General features: G+C 34.9%; 1 protein-coding gene across 1 annotated transcript in view; it reads left to right on the top strand.

Moving 5' to 3' along the window:
- The window catches only part of LOC127862603 (peptidoglycan recognition protein 1-like), a 21679-nt gene extending 2902 nt beyond the window's left edge, over window positions 1–18777 (top strand). Inside the window, exons 3-5 of the mRNA XM_052401796.1 lie at window positions 16925–17017; window positions 17258–17461; window positions 17852–18777. Of these exons, the coding sequence (XP_052257756.1) occupies window positions 17275–17461; window positions 17852–18216 (552 nt within the window). The 5' untranslated portion in view covers window positions 16925–17017; window positions 17258–17274 and the 3' untranslated portion in view covers window positions 18217–18777. The remainder of the gene's footprint in view (window positions 1–16924; window positions 17018–17257; window positions 17462–17851) is intronic.
- Window positions 18778–21252: the final 2475 nt, after the last annotated feature.

Here is a 21252-nt window from a genome sequence, read left to right as displayed (position 1 = left end):
TCGCGAATTTAGTGTGAATTATATACATTGTTATATACCTAAGTGGTGTCAATGATCGATTTGTATCAATGTATCAACGAGATCAGAACTGCCCAGGCTCAGATTCTATAAGAATCTAATTATCAATAATTAATATTAATAAAATTAGAGTCAAGACCTGTTCTTATCGATAACATACACATAGAGTTTATAATAAAGAAAGTATATCACCTTTCCGCTCAGCTATGTATGTTCGTCTTAAACTTAAAATAATAATAAAAACGGTACACTGGCTAAAATGAGTCATTAATACATACACGTTTCATCTGTCCCATTAAACTCATCTTCAGTATGTCGCTACATTAGAATCTGATTACCTTCACGTAATAGGTCAGATTCAGATACATCGAGTTTTGCCTGAAAACAATATCAAGTAATCTATGTGTATAAATACATACAATGCTCTCTTTAAAATTTCGGTGACGTTTTATTGTATACTACAATTACACATCAGCCATGTGCCTCATTAAACCTGGAACACAGTCTTGGCAAGCAAATTACAGATATATACGCAACAACCAACATACACTGAATTTAAATTGAACAAGATAAGAAACGCTTAAAAAAGCATTCTCCTAGCAGGGTTGTCGTTCGTGCCTCAACATACATCTCTGCAACATAGGGACCCTGCACAGTGTTGGGATTGCATAAAAAACTATTCTAGAAAAAACATGTATGGTATATAATATATAACAAGAAGTTCAACATGCCAAATAGGCAAAATGTTACAAATTCAACAAAAGAGCAAATTATTAAATCATTATCGTTTTAAATTTATAAACCTATTATATATTTGTAGCCCTTATATCATCTGCAAACGTTGGCCATAAAATAATTGGCCTCATTTCAATCGTTTAAGAATAACGCATTGGAACATCGAACAAAATAGACAATTTTCGATAGGTTGGACAAAACCCCGCACTCCGATCTAACCATAATTATTCGTGTAAATGCGTACTTAAAAACAATACTATCACAATTAATCGCTTATCATTGATGAAAAAAAGTTAAATAAACAAGTTACCCTTAAAAAATAATTTTTTTTTTTCTTTGCAACAACTGTTTTAACACTATTTTATTTTTCTTGAAAACAAAAGTCGCCTTTCATTTCCTCTGCTAGAGACACGTGACCAATTTTGCAACGAGTCATTTCACTGGTTGTTACTTGGCTTCCGGCGCACAATAATCTACTGAACACTATAAAAGACAGTTGCTTGTGGCCTTCATTGGTGATATACGCGTAGCGACAACAACATGTGCTGATAGTACGACTCTCCTTGCAAACACACAGGAAGAACTCCAGGCCATGCTAGGTATTGTTGAGTACAACACCAAGCGAAAACTTGTTATGATAAACCCAGATAAGTCAGAGCTTCTCACACTGAAATGCAAGCAACCTATACAAGTAGCTCTAGATGGTACAGCAATAGCAACAGTTACTTTTGTCTAGCTCCTTGAATTATAAGAACACAGTTGACCCGGATGGAAGACTCAATATAGCACAGCGAACACTAAATGCAGCACTAGGGCCAGGATTATATGCCGGAAGAGGACTATCACCAAAGGTATATTGTCATGTCTGGAAAGTTCACGTCATTCCGCGGTTCCAATATCGTTTAGAAGTACACGTGCTTTCTTCCAAAAATCGCAGGAAACTATAGGCCTTTCAAAGAAAGATACTTCGACATCTACAGGGCTTGCCAGAGAGATAATCGAACGCAGCTGTCTGTACCCTGGTAGGGGCCAAAACCGTTGAGCTGGTCATTGAGAGAAATCGCACTTTTCTTGAACATTGCACGTTTACCAGGATCAGTTGAACATCAAGTCTTGCACCGCCAACTGGCAATGTCAAATCCAGATCGTTACTAATTTTCAACAATAATACGTGAGATCCTGCACAAATACAGTCTCCGAAAACCTTACTACAGAATCTCCCGTCAAAACATCATTGGAAGACAACGTTCAGAAATGCAACAACAGACTACTAGATGAGCACCTGGAATGAGGAACTATCAGCACAATCTGCTGCAAAGTACATACAGGTACAATATGCACCTATTGGACATCCACACAATCAGTGGGCATCGACCGATCCAAAACAACATGAGGTCCAGAGAGCTGAATTCAAAGCCCAGCTCCTTACAGGAACCTATTTCTTGCAAAGTAGTACAGCCCGGTTCAATCGGAACGAGATATCGGCTACCTGCAAGCTGTGCAACATGGGTGACAAAACCAGAGAGCATCTTCTACTGACGTGCAAGGCTCATACAGAGGTACGAAGCTAGGAACTGAACATGCTGCAACAGATTATTGGGAGACAGATGTTTGCTGCCATTCGTTGTTATGGGGACCTACTCATACAGACCATATTTGACTGCACTCATGTATCACTACAGAAACACATCAACCTGTCGAAACCAAGAAAGCAGAAAACTGATGTCGAGAGGTGGTCACAGATCTACTGCGAGCGAATCATTTCATATCGAACAGGCCAATTTTCTGTAGCAATATAGTGGGTATCTAAATTATATATCTCCGCTCAAAAATGGTCCTCATTATACTTTTGGGGTTTTTGCATGACAATGCAAGCACAAAATTACATAAACTGACACTCAATTATGCAAAAAGTGCAATCTAATTGATGTGCATGAAAACTGTTTATAGTTTGTGTTCTGGAACTGTGTTTTGCGAATAACATTGACTCAAGCTATCCTCAAGAAGACGTCTACTTAGAGGATTGATTCGAAGCGAACGGATGCACCCCCAGACAACATCAACATCATGTAGTTGTTTATTCAGGAAGCTGTAATAATAAAACGGTAAAAGTAACGAACAACAAAGACAAATAACGAATGCATACAAAATCGCGTTTTCTGTAAAAAGAACATAACAAGTTAAAATGATTTTAAATAAAAAACAAAATATTGCATTTGATATTGCAAGCGGAGGTCACAGCCTTGTGTGTTTAGGATCGGCCGGAACTGGTTAAAGCCATGTTATTAAAGAAATCTGGAACAAAAAGGAACTTGGTAAAAAATGCATCGGACGTGCAGCACCGGAATAGCTTGTACTGTGTATTCCGCCCATTTGAAGCCATTAACAGTGCACAAATTCACTGGAATAGATGATGGAAAACATGAAAAAATTGCATCATTATTAAAGAACAATGCTAAATATGACATTGTTAGTGAAATAATGGAAACTGATGTTTTAATTGTTGGTGAGTACTCAATGATAAGTATACGTACATTTGAGTCTATACAAATGTTTGTGGCATTAAAAATCCTGATAAAAACTTTGGAGGCATCCATGTGATAATCATTGATGACTGTTTGATAGTCACACCCTCATCAACAGAACAAAATAAATGTAACTATAACAAGCCCCCTCTTCAGTAGTACTTCTGGAAAGAAATAAAAGTACATACGCATGTATTAAAACTAGATTTTGTTGAAAGTCGTCTTTGAACTGAAGGCTTAAAAAGCCCTAAATTCGGAGCATGGTCATACTTTTTACGTAATACATTAAATAAAATTGACGAAAAAGATGATTTCTACATTAGCCAGTAATTTTGTTTGCTTGTATTTCTTTCAGCCTGTGCCATTTTGATAAGAAAAATTAGCGCGATAAACCTTAAAATTGGGAAACATTAAGCATTAGAAATAAATACTTTTGCAACAGAATTAAAATTGCTTTTAGGTTCATGTTTGACAGCATTTTTATATAATAAAGTGCTGTTTTAATGTCTTCTTACAATGAAGATTATGTATAGGTAATATCCCTCCACATGCATATAAAACTTGCAATAATCTATAGATCATTTAATCATAACCTTTTTAAGAGATTGTTTTGGAAAAAAACGTCGATGTTTGCACGTCGGTGTTATTATCGGGCAAAAATATCACTGATTGCGTCGCAGACGCCCCAATGCGTTTAATATGTAAAGCGCCTCGACGATGAGGCTAACGGTGCGCTCGTTAAAACCGCACTCCGTTAAAAAGTCGGCGAGGCTAAAAACCTTTACTCGGGAACAGTTTTAATTTTACCGCGATTGTTTTTGTTTTGGCGTCTTATTTTAAATAAAATGTTGTAGGGTCGCAAGCAAAATAATAGGCTCGGTCGAGGAACCGTAACAACAACATTATTTAGTTGTGGCCTTATTGTTTTTTAAGTGATCACTTTGAATCGATATTTCCTCGTGTAGTGACATTACGTAAAAATGTACGTCGAAATGATTAAATTTGTGTTACATTAAAAGTCATTTCCGATATTGATCAAAGTGATTTTTTAGAGTGTGTTAACACTTTTATGAACAGTGCCAGTAAACCATAACCAGAAGGTTGCAATAGTGTGAAACTATTTTCATGTTGACATGTACGATAGGATTCGTTAAATGAATTAAGCCGGAGACATGTATGAATCCAAAGCTACATATTCTGGGATTTCCGCAGAATTAACAGATTTGACTGTCCCTAAGACATTATGGTTGAAGGTTGGATGACCTGTTATTTAACTGCTTAATTACAGTGATTATCCTGTAAATAAATTAACGGGGACTTTGAGATCTACTTCTTAAACACAGCTGGAAGTATACTTCCCAACCCTACAAAAGAGTCATATCTTACATAAAAAGTCATTTACAGGTAAACATAACATTGTCATGTTTTGCTATATAATATGTATGTTGTAACTAGGCCACATGTTGGTAATAATTAGTGTTACAGTTTTCCAAAATACTTAACCCAATCAAATGCAATGATTGCGTACAATCCAAAAAGTACAGGGCATGACACTTCCTTGATAAATATATTAAATAACGTGAAAATAATGGCGGATTTCGCGAAAAAAAAATTTTTTTTCTCGATAACAGATAAATTTTCACGAAAATAATATAAATTATGTAAACAGGAATGTTTCCCTGTTAGTGCTCTAAACTGCCACCAAATAAAAATAAATTAAAGTTTTCACGAAAATAAATCACTTTTCTGGAAAGCAGAACACTTTTGAGATTATTATTTCATAAAGCTTACTCAGTTTAAAAGGCCTATCTGTGAAGCGTTTGAAATAGTTCCGTTTTACACAAATTTCCAAGTTTGATTTCGCATTTTATATCCTTCAGTTTAAGTTGTTATCCCCCCCCCCCATAAATCGGAGGGGGATATAGGAATCGCGATTGTCCGTCTGTGTGTTCGTCCCGTTTTTGTCCGGATCATATCTTTGCCATTTATCACTAATCAAATTTCACTCATCTTGCTACAAAGGCTCCCTAGCTACTATTAGACGATGTGTCTCGCCATAAATTAAGATTGCTACCCCCAATATCAATGTCACACTCATAGGTCAAATGTCCATATATGACAATATGATAGTGGTTCGCGTCCAGAGCATAACTTCGTCATTTTTCAAGCAAATTTCTTTTAACTTGGCACAAGTGATCCCCATCATAATACGATATGTCACGCTTTACAAACCAGGGTCCCAACCTCCAACGTCAAGGTCACTCTTATAGGTCAAATATCTATTTATGACAATATGATACAGTTTTTGGTGTCCTAAGCATAACTTTGTCATTTATCAAGCAAATGTTAATTAACTTGGCTCAAATGTTCCCCATTCTTTGATGATGAGTCGCACATAACAACCATTTCCCATTCTTCACGGTCAAGGTCACACTAATAGGTCAAATGTCTATATATAACTATATGATACAATGTTTTGTGTCCGGAACATAAGATCTTCATTAATCAAGAAAATATAAATTAACTTGGAACAAATGGTCCCCATCATTTGTCTATGTGTCGCGCTTAACACCCAGGCTCCTACCTCCTTGGTCAAGATCACACTTATAGGTAAAATGTCTATAATGACAATATGATAGTGTTTCGTGTCCGGAGCATAACTTCGTAATTTATCAAGCGAATTTCATTTAGCTTGGCACAAATGTCCCTCATAATTAAACGATGTGTCACGCTCAACACCCAGGTTATTACCCCCAAGATCAAGGTCACACTTATATGTCAAATGTCTATATATGGCAATATGATACAATTTGTTGTGTCCAAAGCATAACTTAGTCATTTATTAAGCGAATTCTAATTTACTTGGCACATATGTTACCCATCATTTGACGATGAGTAACGCTTAACACCTAGGCCCCTTCCTCCGACGTCAAGGTCACACTTATAGGTTAAATGTCTATATATAACAATATGATACAAGGTTTTGTGTCCTGAGCCTAACTTCGTCATTTATCAAGCACATTTTATTTATCTTGTCACAAATGTTTCCCATCATTAGTTTATATGTTTCTTTTAACACCTAGGTCGCTACCTCCAAAATCAATGTCACTCTTTTTGGGTCAAATGTGTCTGGAGCATAACTTCGTCATTCATTAAGCGCATTTCGTTAAACTTGGTTCTAATGTTCCCCATCATTAGACTATGTGTCGCTCTTAGCACCTAGGTCCCTACCTCCAATGTCAAGGTCACTCTCATAGGTCAAATGTCCATATATGATTATATGGAACAATGTTTTATGTCCGGAGCATAGCATTGTCATTTATTAAGCTTGGTACTAATGTTCCCCATCATTAGACGATGTGTTGCGTTGAACACCCAGGTACCTACCTATAATGTCAAGGTCACACTTAAAGGTCTAATCTACATATATGATACAGTTTCATGTCTCATTCGTGTCTGGAGCATAACTTCGTCATCTTTCAAGTGAATTTCATTTAACTCGACACAAATGTTCATCATCCTTGTCCAATGTGTCATACTGAACAGCCAGGTCCCTACACCCAAGGTCAAGGTTGCACTCATACTTACAGGTTAAATCTCTCTTTATGGTACAATGTTTCATGTCCTGCCTGCGTCCGTAGCACAATTTCGTCCGCGGAGTTCTTTTTGTTTTCTTATTTTCTTAACTTTAATGATAACATTGATTTAACATTGATTGCTATGCTGTGGTATAACAAAAAGTCTGTCTTATTTTAAATAAATTATTTCTAAAATAAACCGTGTCATTATTAATTTTATTTGCCCTTGCTTGACTTCATCATGTTAATGAGGTTTAGCTCTACTGTTGGACGCATGTTTAGTTATTGTTGCCAGACCATTGTATTTGAGACATAAGTCTTGTTTAAGTGTGTGACTGGTGTCAATTTTTCAACAACAATTAATGGTTGTCCCCTCTAGCTTTGAACACTTGCAGCCAGTTGTGTAAACTTTGATAAAAGTTATCATTGGTTATCTTTTTCAATATCTCTGGTTTTTGGATAATTTAATTTGGATTCCAATTGTATAAAAAGATTAACGAGACCATCACATGCTTTTGATATTGTTTTTTTTTTTGTTGTTAAAGGGATCTTTTCACGGTTTGGTAAATTGAAAAAATTGAAAAAAGTTGTTTCAGATTCGCAAATTTTCGTTTAAGTTATGTTTGTGAGGAAACAGTATAACTGAACATTTACCATGGTCTTATATAGCCATTATATGCATCTTTTGACGATTTAAAAACCTAAAAATTATAAAGCGTTGCAACGCGAAACGATTGAATCATTTGAAGAGTTATGTTGTCGTTTAAATTTGTGAAACTACGAAGATTGCTTATATAAATTATAAAATACGCCTGTCATGTATGCTTGGAAGGATGGCTCAGTAGGCTAATGCGTTTTTACTCCAGGATTCCGGAGGTCACTGGTTCGAGTCCTGCTGCGGGTTACTGTTTTTCCTTTTTTAAATTTTATTTTTGTTTTTTACTGGAGCTTTTAAAATTCAATGTTTACATTTATCAATATAAAGCATTTAATGACAAACTTCAAAACATGCCAAAGTCTGTGAAAAGGCCCGTTTTAAGTTAACCAAGGTCTTAAACAATTTTGACAAATTTAAGCAGTGGACAAAGATAGCCGACGGATATGATATCCAAGTTTTATACATTGGGCTGTTGTTAACTATCAAAAGGGGAACACAAACTTAAAGGACAGATAATCCAAAAAATAGTTTGTCAGAATTATGCCCTAAGTTCAACGTATATTTTTTAAGTTAGATTGTCATTTTATAATAATAATCTAACACTGTCCTGACATAAAACTGCTATTCTCACCCCACATTGGCGGAACAAGGCAAGACGAGAAGTGCCTCATGGCTACCCCAGCATTCAAGGTAACTCGAGAAAATGACACCTGACAGCCCTCCGACACGACTGCAAGACACAATGAAATCAAATAGCGCATACAAAGCCAACAGCTTGTTTAAAACTAGTACTTGCTCTGCTTTCATACACAACTATATCTATCAATTGACATATTGTCAACCAATACATAAGTTAGCTAGCTTGTAATGAAGTATCATTAAGTTCATTTTTGTTTCATTTCCGTGTTAAACGAGGCGTTCAATGTACATGGTTATTCCAGCAAAAAGCTCTGTTCCTTCTTCTCTGTTTCTAGGTGGGTATTGAAGATTCAAATCTCCGACAGCTGCTCTTGCAATTGTCAGGAACTCTTGTTGTGATACACCAGGTTCTGGAAGGAATTGAGAATACTCCCGTTCGACATCATTTAATTGCCTTTTGTCAACCAGTGGTATTTTACAAACTCTCCTTCACCATATACTTCTGGCTGAAAGAACAACACCACAGGTTTTCCTGCAGGACATGAAATTCGGTTATTTCGACGAACACGATGAGTATTCCAAATATTGCAAACTGCATTCAGGTCTTAACTAATGACAGGAAGAAAACAGTATCTAATGCATTGTAAGTGCACACTATCAGATGTGTCCAGTAATCCGAAATCACTCATATCTTTAAAATGGTTCATCCAGACATTTCCAGACATTTCTCTAAGACTTCGCCAAAACCTCTCAAGTCTGACATTTCTGTTGGATGAAACATAGACGAAGCTTAGGATCCCCTGGAACTGATCTGCGTCTGCCATAGTAATGCAATTTGCAAATCACGGACAATAGAATTTTCTGTACCGAGGTCAACGTAAACCCGAAATGGAATGCCATTAATTTCCGTAATGTAGTCTAAATAAAAGCTAGATATGTACATCGGCTTTTTGTAAGAATCACAACATTTCAGCCACAGCACTCTACGGGAAAATCCATCCACAGCTCAATGGATTGACAAACCGTATGGCTTCAATTTGTCCCAGCCATCTAAATGGATTGCAAAATAGGGACCATTGTTAAAAAAAAATTCTCCTCATTAACCTTCCCGCCTTCCTTAATGCAACACCTTGTGGATCAATGAGTCCTAAAATTAGACGAACGATCTCAAATGTAGCTGCAAGTCTATGATTAATCAGGAATCTTTGACGCATTTTCCGGTAACCAGCTTTTTCACCGGAAGCTGATAACTGAAGCAATATCCCTTGAAAAATTTCTTTGAGACTGTGCAGACTTTGGCCTCTAGTCAGGCGGTAACGTCTCGAGAATCGGAAAATTAATCGTTCGCTTGTTATTTTTCCACGTCGTATGGCCATAACTCCAAGAATTTCACGTATAGAATAACCTCTGACGATACAAAACAATAAGCTGTGATGATGACATACCGTGAAGACCGGCGTCCTGAACATCGTATGCGGGCATGATCTGGAATTACCATTATTCAAATAAAAAAGCCAAAGGTCTGACAAGTGGCTTTTCAAAGGGAGACATTGGTACTGTACCGTTTTCGACCTTTGAACTCTAAATGGGACATTGACACTGTATAGACTGTTGCATTAATGAATACAGAAAAATCGCACATCCATTTATCACCCAGTAATTTCCATTTTAGGTCGGAAAATAAATATGTAAAAACAGCTACAAAGATGCATTTTTCGTGAACAAAGATGCATTTACATTAAAAATAAAACAATAAATAGAAACTTACTACTTGCTATAGTATGCACGTACACTCCAGTTCTTGGTCTGTAGGATAAAAACAATGTTCACCGATTGAAGAGCATCTATTTTTATATAACTGGCTACTTTCGCGAATTTATATTCATAATTTCATGAAGTAATCTGATTTCGAGAAAAAAAATGTTTTCGCGAAATCTTCAATTATTTTCATGAAAATTTTATCTGCATGTTTGGCAATTTAAATTCGTGTTAACATAATATATTTATTACCGTAAAAATTTATGTTTCAGCGAAAAGAATTTTTTCCCCGAAATCCTCCATTTTAATCATGTTATTTTAAGTTGTTAAGTGGTGGCACAAATATGCTTTCATAGAAAAGAGCTTTAACTAAAGAGAAAATTTGTTGGTCATGTTTATATAAATAGAATCTTAGATTCGTGGTTATTTTGTATTGAACGTTTTAAACTCGTCATCTAAAGCAAGCCTCGTTTTTATCTTCATTTAGATGACTCGTTTAATAAATTCAATACAAAACGACCACTCATGCAAGATCCTATATGTAAAAGTGTTATGACCTTGTTTTAAATTGAATTATTAAATTAGGAGTACAACTAGATGCAACTTCATGTATAATAATTGTTAGCAATTTAATAAGTTAGCTAAGAAATAATCGACGGGTTACCGTTGGTTATTGCGGTTATAACCAACGGAATGGAGTTCCGATGCGTAGGAATTTGATAACAAGCATCGGAACGACATACCGTTGGTAATTACCGCAATAACCAACGCGTACACGTCAATTATTTCGATTCCAACACGATGAAGTTTATAAGTTATCCGCGATTTAAAAGTTATAAATGAGAATCATATTAAACGAACGTTCTCCATTTTTTCGTGAAAACGTGACGTCACCACAACAATGGCAATCAAATGACGTCGCCTTCATTCATAAACACTGCGCGGACAATCAAAGTAACGTCATACTTTTCACCGTTGGTATATCGGGGTAATAACCCACGGTAGTTTTCCTTCTTTGTATATAGAAAACAAGTTACATGCCGTGGTAGAAAAATATATAATCAACAGTGGAATAATTGTATTAACAGTAGAATAACGATATTATGTTATGCGTCATTTTATGTTAATGTTTCAGGGTTGAAGAAGACTGTTATGATATATTCAAGCCAGGCCAGCTTATAGTTGTAATTTCTAGAGTTCAGTCTTCTAATTGATTACGTGTAATAAATGTTCACACTCGGCACATCTTCAGCCCATCTGTTGCTATAACAAGATATTGAATATGAAAAGCCTGGACACAGTTGAAGTTTTAAGCTGCTGTAGCATGGACAGGTATCTATGCATTAAACACTTATTGGTACATGTATTACCACCAATAGAATTTTCTCTTATTTAGTTTTCAGAGCAACAAGGAAATACATCATACTCATTATATGGAACTGCCAAAAACTTCATGTTATGATGGTGGTGACTTGAAACTTCACACAGTGTTGGCCATGTCATTCAGATCAAAGTTGTGGTCAGACCATTCAGAAGTACCTCTATAATGCCAAAAATTGTTTTAAGGTCTGTAGTTCTGACTGAATGAAATTGTAACTTTCAGATTTCGTTTCTACAAATTGCATACAAAATCACTGTAGTCATTCTTGCAGTCCCGTGTAATTCAGTAATTCAACTTTATAATTGACATGTCGATAAAAGCACATCCACAATCTATACCCTTCTTGCTAACCTATATTATTCAATAATGAACTTCAGTCCAACCTGTGTTAGTGGTTAACTCTATTAAGCAGTAACAATCTTATTACCTTAAATTCACCGGAAGTAGAACTAGAAGAAGGTCTTTTTCGTAATGACTTCTTTATATCCAAACGGTATGGTTTATATTTAACTTTGATATTACCAGCATTAGTCTTTAAAGAAGCAACATTTTTGCCCAACAAGAATACGGTTAACAGCTCTCTGGTATTGTTAGGCACTAGGTTTGGTATTTGCTCCGTGGTATGTTGACCTTTGCTGGTTGAATAATGGGCTTGTTGATAAATAATTATGTGGCTTTTCTCTTAAGCAAATATGCATGAATGATCGGTTAGCTTGAGCACCGTCCATGCATGTGTATAGAACTGTAAATCCCGCAGACTTTAATAAATATACAGCTTTCCAGAACAAACCAAATAGCTCGGATGCCTTGACACCATTTGTAATGAAATACACAAACAGGAAATGGAAAACCATTAGTTCCCAGGAAAAGAAGTTGGAGAGCGTATTTTCCTATATTCTTTCATTTGACCCTTGCTTCATGTCATCGCATGATTCTCCCTCATTTCCATAAACCTTGATCCTAGAGATTGATACAATCTACAATCACATGTTTATCAATTTATATGTCTGTCTGTATTGCCATTTCATTAAATATCATCCCCCATATCTCTCCCCCTCTGGTATGTTCAGTCTATTTGCGTCAGTAAACATCCACCGGAAATCATCATCATCAAATATTGGTTTTTTTATTTATGTTTTGTACAAAAGTAGCAACGCTTTAGAAGGCAGGACTAATAACTTGCTTGCATATAACAGTGCATATACATTCCATTGTACATTTGGAGACATACACCTACAAATCGATTGGACAATCTTCGTCCTTTAGGGTGTCTTCCAACATTTGTGTCTGTTCAACCAGTAATTCAATCATATTTTCATCTGCTTCTGGTAAGAGCGATCTATCTTCATTAATTAATGGGACAGGAACAGGAATGTTTTTTTAAAGGCTAATTTTCCTCATTACCAGATTGTCAAATTGTCATTGTTTGACATAATCAACACGACACAACACGGCTATTTAAGGTTACCACTTTTGCACACATTAATGACTTGACTGATTTTAGTTCTTGTTCACCGGGTCATTCCATAAGTCTATGGTGTGGCATCTACTGACAATTATTGATTTTGTCACATGAAGGCCACTACAAAGTTTGATATTGTCTACACCATCTAAAACTTGTGTCACACCATAAGTGAAATATTCCTTCAATATAAATGATGGACAAGTCTACAATTTTACCCGCAATTTTAAATTGACATGTGTTGTTATTTTGAACTATTATTGTTCTTAATAGACTGTTGCCATTGATCATGTATCCACTTTCTGATTCACAAATACTCTCTTTAGATGAACTCTTCTTTATGTAAAAAAATTCTGACACGGATATACTTGTATCTGACCAGATTATATCATAAACAGAGGATATTGCATCAATAGGATTAATGCAGAAACCTTTATATAATGTTTTGAACGATGTTCTGACCTTTCTTTTCACACTTTTAATACCAGGTCTCACAGTTTTTACATGTTCTATGAAAATGATAGCGCCAGGTATTGGGTACTCTTTTCTTGATTCCACACACTCACTTTTAACAGTCTCCTATAGCTTTTTTATTTCCACTTCTTCTTCACTTTTTGAAGACAGTCTGGGCAAAATTCTAGTAAAAAAAGAAACTACAAATGTTTATTGTTAGTATTTATAATTATAAGCAAAATACAGTTAAACCTTTGCTAGTGGTATTTTTGAATATGGAATGTTAAAGATAAAGTTTTAAAATGTGCACTTCCAATTTAGATCAATGCAGAATTTAGCTTTTGTTCAATTTAACTTTGATATTACCAGCATCGGACATCTTATTAAGATCAGTTTTCATCAGAAAACATGGTCAATATAAAAAAATTCAAAATTATTAATTGGTCGTATGAAAATTAACATATTTTAATGTAGATAATAACCAGATCATCAATACTTTCATTTAAGCCAGTGAGTCGTTAGTGTCTAATTAATAATGTTTTGTTTTACATACATGTCAGTTATAAACATGAGCATATGCCAGTGGCAGCTACAGATTTCAAGCAGACACTACAAGCACTACAGATAGCTATGAAATGGATCTTGATGATGATTTTATTGACATGCTTGCATCTTTTGATAGTGACGAACAAAAGGTACTACAATTTAATATCAATGATGACTTTGACATGATGAAAATGATGAAATGAAGGTATTTCTTTCAAAAATCCATTTGGTACATTACAACAAAAGTGCATTTTAATCAAATCACAGCTTTACCGTGCAGACCCCAGATTTTTATAAAGAGGATACCTTTTAAAATGTCAGATGTGTCAAAAGAACTAGGTATTGATGATGCTTACCCTATTGCTGAGAGAGTCCTTAATAAATTTTATAAAAAAAATTATGAGTACACTGTTTGTTTACAATATATCATGGGCTGCCTCACTTTGCTCAACATCGGAACTGTACATGTATTTGAAGATGTTTGAATATATAAGAGAGTGTGTTTTGGAACAAAGGGTTCACTTAATAATATAAAGTAGTATGAATATTTATAAAAGAACGGTTACAGATGCAGGATACTTCATAGCAAAGCTCAGAAAAAAATATGCGAAGGTTTTGAAATCTAATATTTTCTCTAATAGTAAAGATCACAACCAACATTCAAGGAAGCTACACTACTTATGCTTAACTCCTCCATGGAAGAAGAACAGTATTTACAACAAATGACATCTGACCCCGACTCCCTGATTGTCACTGAAAGGAAACAAAATAAAAGGCATGGACTAACTAAGGAAACAGATGGCATGTTTAATTTGTTTTTTAATATAACTGAGTTGTGTTTGACACAACTTGGGAATAAAAATGTAACAAAATATGAAAAAAGTATAATAATTGTTTGGAGCACCTACTTTGTGAATCGAATTTATATGAGCAGTTTTCGCATATGGTTATTCATACATTGAAAGGAGACACAACTGAAGAATTTATTTTCTTTCACTTAGGAACATGTGATAATATCAGAAATTGAGGATTCTTTGGTTATTATCCTGCACAGATTTGTATAATGAACTTGTTAAAAAGTACTTTCTGGTTTTATTTGCTCAGTTTTGCTGAGATGGTAAGGTATTTTTAATATTTTAACAACAATCGCTCATAGGAAGCAATAAAAAGTTTTGAAATCTTCTGAAAAATCAAAAACACACACTTCGCAAACTAAATAATCATAGGAACAAATGGATGCAACTGTACAATCACCCATGCTGCCTGTCCAACCAGATAAAGAGTCTGAACCCCAACCTGGAAATCACATTCGAAAAGTGATCTTTGTGAAAAGTGTCAAAGTGCTGATGGAAAAGTGTGGGTACAGTGTGATTCATGTAATTCTTGGTTATACAGAAAATGTGCAGGTTTGCAAAATGCAAGAAAATGAAAGAAATATTCAAAGGATGGAGCTTAATGGAACTGCACAGGTTGTGAATAATTAACATCATTTTGATGCCTTATTAAATTCATCCAAAATCATTTAAAGAAAAGAGAACAATCCATAGAATTGAAAAACAATGTTTAAAATAAAGTAAACACTGAGCTACTTTCGTGTTTAATGACAGTGTTCAGTACTTTTATTGTCAAAAATTGATAGACAGACTCTTTTTTACCAATTTACAAGCATTTTCCTTTCAATCAGGAATAATTTCAGTGAAGAACTGGATAAAAAAATATCTCCGACGTAACAACAACAACAACCATTCTTCATAATTTTGCGCCTCACCCAAACGTGCTCTTGAACCCGGCTTAGCAGTGAGATACACTGACAGAGCCAGGCACAAAATCATCCATTCAATGAGCGGTTTACATCCGGAGTGGGTAAGTAACCACTCGACCTGGAAAACAACAACGACCCTTTGACAAATGGCGACAGCTGATTACTGTAACGGAATGGATGTAAATAAATGAAAATAGCTTACTAATTTCGATTGTATTGGAATTAGTTTTAAGGTGTAAAATTTTTATTTAACTCTTTTTCATCAATGTAAAGCGATACATTGTGATTGTATTGTTTGTAAGTACGCATTTACTCGAAGGGTTATGGCTAGATCGGAGTGCGGGGTTTTGTCCTACGAAGCGCAAAATATCGATTCGGATCGATATGCCAGTTTGTTATTCTTAAACGGTTGAAATGATGCCATTTTTATGGCCAACGTTTGCAGATTATACTAAGCTACACTTTCATATAAAGGTTTATAAATTAAAAAACGATAATGACTTTGTTATTTTCACTTTTGTTGAATGTGTGTCATTCTGCCTATTTGGCATGTTGAACCCCTTGTCTATATATTATATATCACATATAATTTTTATTCTAGATTTGCTTTTGTTTTGTATGCAATCCCAACACTGTGCAGGGTCCCTATGGGTTTTCCAAAATTTGTTTTTAGACACAGAACGTTAATTATAAACACACATCAACGCTGTAACATTATTATTATATTACTCAGGATTGAAACAAGGTACGTACGTGTAAGCATGATAAATAAATAAATTGCTATGGTTTCAAATAGCAAAATGAAGATTTGGCTTGTTGACTGACACTGGTTTTGACAGTTGCTAAAGATGTGTATAACTTCTCTAATAATTAATGGAAACTATAGAGTACAATCCAAATAGCAGTAATAAAACTTGAAATTAGTACGTATTTATGAAATTTTAACGTCACTGTGTTCTGAGAAGTCGCACAATAGTGTGCATTTACTCTGTATTTCACGTTCTCTTATCAATGAACTCTTTAATTTCTAATGGGCCATTTTTATATAAGATCGGGAACAATCGAGTCATCATTTCATACCATGGTTTATATTAAACAAGATCACGAATTGTGTTAAGGATCCTGCCTTTGGCTGTATTATCGCAAATATATTTTGTTGATGTGGTTCATATGTTTCTATAACTGTATTTAATATGAAATACACAATATTGTATCGGAAAACCTTGTATTGTAATGCTGCAGCGCGATACTTTTTTATTTTCGGAATAAGTTTTTTTTTTTTTATATATAAATTATATTTATATAAATGAGTAAAGATTAAAATACATCGATCAACATGATTATGACGAGATAACATCACGTCTTTAAACATATATTCATGTTGTTTTGTGTTTGCATTGGAAAAATAGGGCACGGTGCCGAAGTTGAATGGTTCAACTTTGATGGAGAGTTGATATTTAACAAAATTACACAAGATCAAAGGCTATGCGATGCAGAAGAAGGTATTGGATTAGTGTGTGTATATGTTAACACCAGTACATTGTATATTATCCATCTTCTCTCGTCATGTTCGTTTTGTTTGTTCATCGTAAATATTGGAAATAAACTTCAAAATTCAGTTTTCTGAATTTACATTTCAAGTGAGACATAATTGCCATAAAGCTACCTTGTTTGTATGGTTGCGTCTATTATTATGAAAAAATTGCCAAAACATGTATTCCGAATTAGAATTAATCTTACAGAGGAGTTAGTGCTTAACATGAGCACTGTTACCGTGGTGACGAGAACTCAGTGGTATGCAAAATCCTCCAAAGAAGATGCAAAATATATGACGATGCCAGTGAGCCACGTGTTCATACACCATACGGACATGAATGAGTGCGTCTCGCAAACAGAATGTGCCATAGAAATGCGCAAAATACAACATCTTCATCAGGATATAAATGGTAATTGTTCCTGCTATATCATATGATCTTATTAGCTCATATGCTATTCCCAAACTGCCTGAATTGGGTTCTCAGAACAATATAGTGATGTCCCTGTGTATGTACGTACGTGTGTACTTAATTCGTAAGTTTGTCAGTATGTTCGGATTGTTGTCAAGACAATAATTTAGCTTGATAGTGTTTCACGTATTTAGGCTTTAAACATAAACGTTATGAGAGTCAGGCGTCATGTAAATGGCAAAGTACCACGCTGACATTTTGCTTGAGTGATTTTATATCATGTTGCGTCATTGATATACTTTTTTATATACTCAATTTAAAATAGAAAACTATCAAGTTGAAATGCTGCATACACTTAACACGTTTTCTTAAAACGTTATTCTTTATCAGGATGGGCCGATATCGCTTACAACTTTGTGATCGGACAGGACGGTGGGGTATATATTGGCCGAGGGTGGGATCGGGTCGGGGCCCACACATTGGGCTGGAATAATGTATCCATTTCATTTGCATTCATGGGAAACTTTACGGATAAACTGCCCACTGACGACGCCTTGAAAGCTCTTGAGGAAGCGCTTGTTCTTGGTGTGAAACTCGGTAAACTCACGCCCGACTTTAAGCTGCACGGTCACAGGGACGCAAGGCCGTCTATGGATAGCCCAGGGCAGAAGCTGTACGATCGGATTCGTAAACATAAACACTATGAGCCCATCGGACCGAACATTGTTACTGTCTCGCCGAAATCTCCTGTATGACATTTTAATATATGTCAACTTTTTGTATCGTTGTCTTGCTTTTTTTTTGTTTATTGACATTATTTCTTTTTTATTATTACTATTATTTTTGTTTGCCTGATATATAAACACATGTAAAGACTGTATTGTAGATGTATCGTTATCCCTCTCTTCCACAATATCTATATTTTAGTGAATGTAAATTTTATTAAATGATATAAGCTTTATGTGTTCGTTAATTTTTACCATAGACATGTGAAAAATGCATCTTAAATTAGTTTGTTGTTAAGAGTGCAAGTGGCTTTTGCTAGTAATCAAGTATGCATCGATAATAGTAGAGCAATATTCTCGTTATCTTTGTTAACTATAGCATGTGTATGTAATTGATTTTGACAATAATAATTATTTTGAAGATAGCATACAGTTTGGATCGAATAAAATAATTTGTATCGGATTTATTTGCTTATGTGGTGAAACTGTTCTGTTAAAATTATAAAATATGCAATTAATTTGAATATCATATGAACATGTCTATCTGTTATTGTTTTGTACAACTATAGAACAAGTAAATTTCAAAAATTACCTTGGTTATGTTTATATCTTATTTATACAGGCAAATATTAAAGCGCGTCATCATGAAAATCAACTGTACCTGTACACGTCATTTATGAAAATAATTTATCGGAAATCCAATTCCTTCTTGAACGATTTTAAAATCATGCTCAACTCATAAACACTTCACACCTGTGAACACGATCGATTTTTTGTTGACTTTCTAACGAAATTCGAACAAAAAATAATTCCAAGAGGGCGTGGCTTACAAATGATTTGATAGTGCAGAAAAGCATGATAATATCAAATAAGGGCGGCTGGGGGGGGGGGGCTTACAATTGTGGAAATGGGCGGTGGTGATACGTGTTTTTGGTCAAGGGTATAATAACACTGAAAAATATTGATTCAGCGTCTCCAATGTAATTGAACCCTAGTGGCATAATAACAACGGTAATCTACCACCACCAACACATGTTCTTTTAATTTTAATGTTTTTACTCACCGTACATTTACATTTTAAAAGAGTTTAGCATGGTAATTAAGCTACAATAATGACAACTCAGAGAAACGACGTACAATCAGTAATCAAAGTACTGACAGTACTGGTGTGACGATGCTTTTGAAGAGGATTGATATAAAAGCATCTATTTAAGTTTATCTACATCACCACAATTGTGTATGTGGGTACCAACATGTTCGGTAGAAAAAAATGGGTACGAACATTTCGAGTACAAAAATAATTCCAAAAAAGAATTTGGTACGAAAACACATTTCGTTACGAAAAAAAATTTGGGTTGGAAAAACAAATTGGGTACGATCAAAAATTTGGGTACGAGCAAAAAATTCGGTACGAAAAACAATTGGGTACGAAAAATGTAGGGAACGAACAAAAAATTGGGGGTACGGGGAAGTAGTACCCGTGCGGAGCTTGATCCATTCAGCAAAACTGGGAGGCGGGTTACATTCTCGATCAAATATAACAAGAAATATCTTTAAAAAGATATTCGATGTGTATTTTCTGTACCACTTATCTTAAAAAATCGTTCTGTTACAGTAAAGCGTTTGTGGGTTATAACATTACGTTTCAGCATGTAAATTCAAAAATTGACATGCTCTTTAATTACACCATGCTCTTTAATTTCACATGTATATCATACCAAACTTTATATTTCGTTGTTAATGATGCTATGTGTACGGACCTGATTTCACATGCCCATGTGCATGAACATAAATTTTTTCTCTTTTTAGTATTGTTTTTTTCCCTCTAATTCAATTAGCTTAGGCATGTTTGTTCGTTAAGTACGGCAATAATTTCATGATGATTCCCGAAAGTAGGTATGAGCACATAGTCGTAAGAGCACTTGATACGTGAGTTCGCCCATGAACACATGGTAAGGTTAACTAAATGTCCGCGATATGACCTAATATGTGTTTAAAACAGCAAAAAATATCAAACAAACGAATGAATTATCAAACATAGTTTGTGCACTGATGTGGCTCTGTAATTTCTGTTTGATGTATCATGATTTTTTTAAACACATAAGTGTTTTGTTTCAGTAAAATGCAACCGCGCGTTTGTAATATGAGGTCCCCCACACTGATCCGACATTTTTCTAACCGTTCAAACGCGCGGTTGCACTTTACTGAAAAAATACTTATTTGTTTAAAAACAATCATGATACCTATAGAAAACTCTCACGAATGAGCGGGCTCTCCACTTTGTCCCATTTAAAATGGTGAAATATTTAAAAATACATCCTTAAAAATGGTGTCTTGGTCGCGCTTTATTCTCCTAACACAGATCTTAAAAAGTCACGTGCTAAAGGCACCGTGTGTACATCCGCGGCGGAGATTAGTGCGCGTATATGAGGTTTTATTTGCGTAGACGCCGATTGAAGATTTTCCAATCAGAATGCATCTATACCGAGAGGATTAAATATTCTGCTAATAATTCGTTTTATGTGGCAGCTATACAATGGCATGTCTTACACTCATGGTGTGCCTTCAAATAGTATTCAAATTTCCAAGGGATGTAACGTTGCATATTAATGAATTTACTTTCCTAAGTAATTATCTGAATTCATTGGTATAAATGCGTTAATCCTTTTAAGGTGGCACATTGTGATCACTTAAGTCTATGCTTACATATAAATAGGAGCTTACTTCTTCAAAATTGTAAATATGAATCGAATAACCTTAGTGGAGGGTATATATTTCCAAATTATTTTCCAATCTTAAAAAAATATATTAGTTTTCGTTCTCACATTTAATTTACTCGAACGATGTCAGTTACATGTTGAACATCTGCTATCTTAACATTTAAATGCATTTATTATGAACATAACTTATACGAATTACCGTAGATACTCAAATAGCGTAATTCACTTTTGATTTATATTTGTAAACAACAATTTCTGTTAATTTACTTCTATCAAAGAATGAAGAAAACATCAGTTGAACATATTACTTCAAAGTATGTGTTCTGTATTTCAGAGACCATATCTT

The sequence above is a fragment of the Dreissena polymorpha genome, chromosome 16 (assembly GCF_020536995.1).
Source record: "Dreissena polymorpha isolate Duluth1 chromosome 16, UMN_Dpol_1.0, whole genome shotgun sequence".
NCBI classification, from domain to species: Eukaryota; Metazoa; Mollusca; class Bivalvia; order Myida; family Dreissenidae; genus Dreissena; species Dreissena polymorpha.
This window is presented reverse-complemented; position numbering and strand designations above follow the sequence as displayed.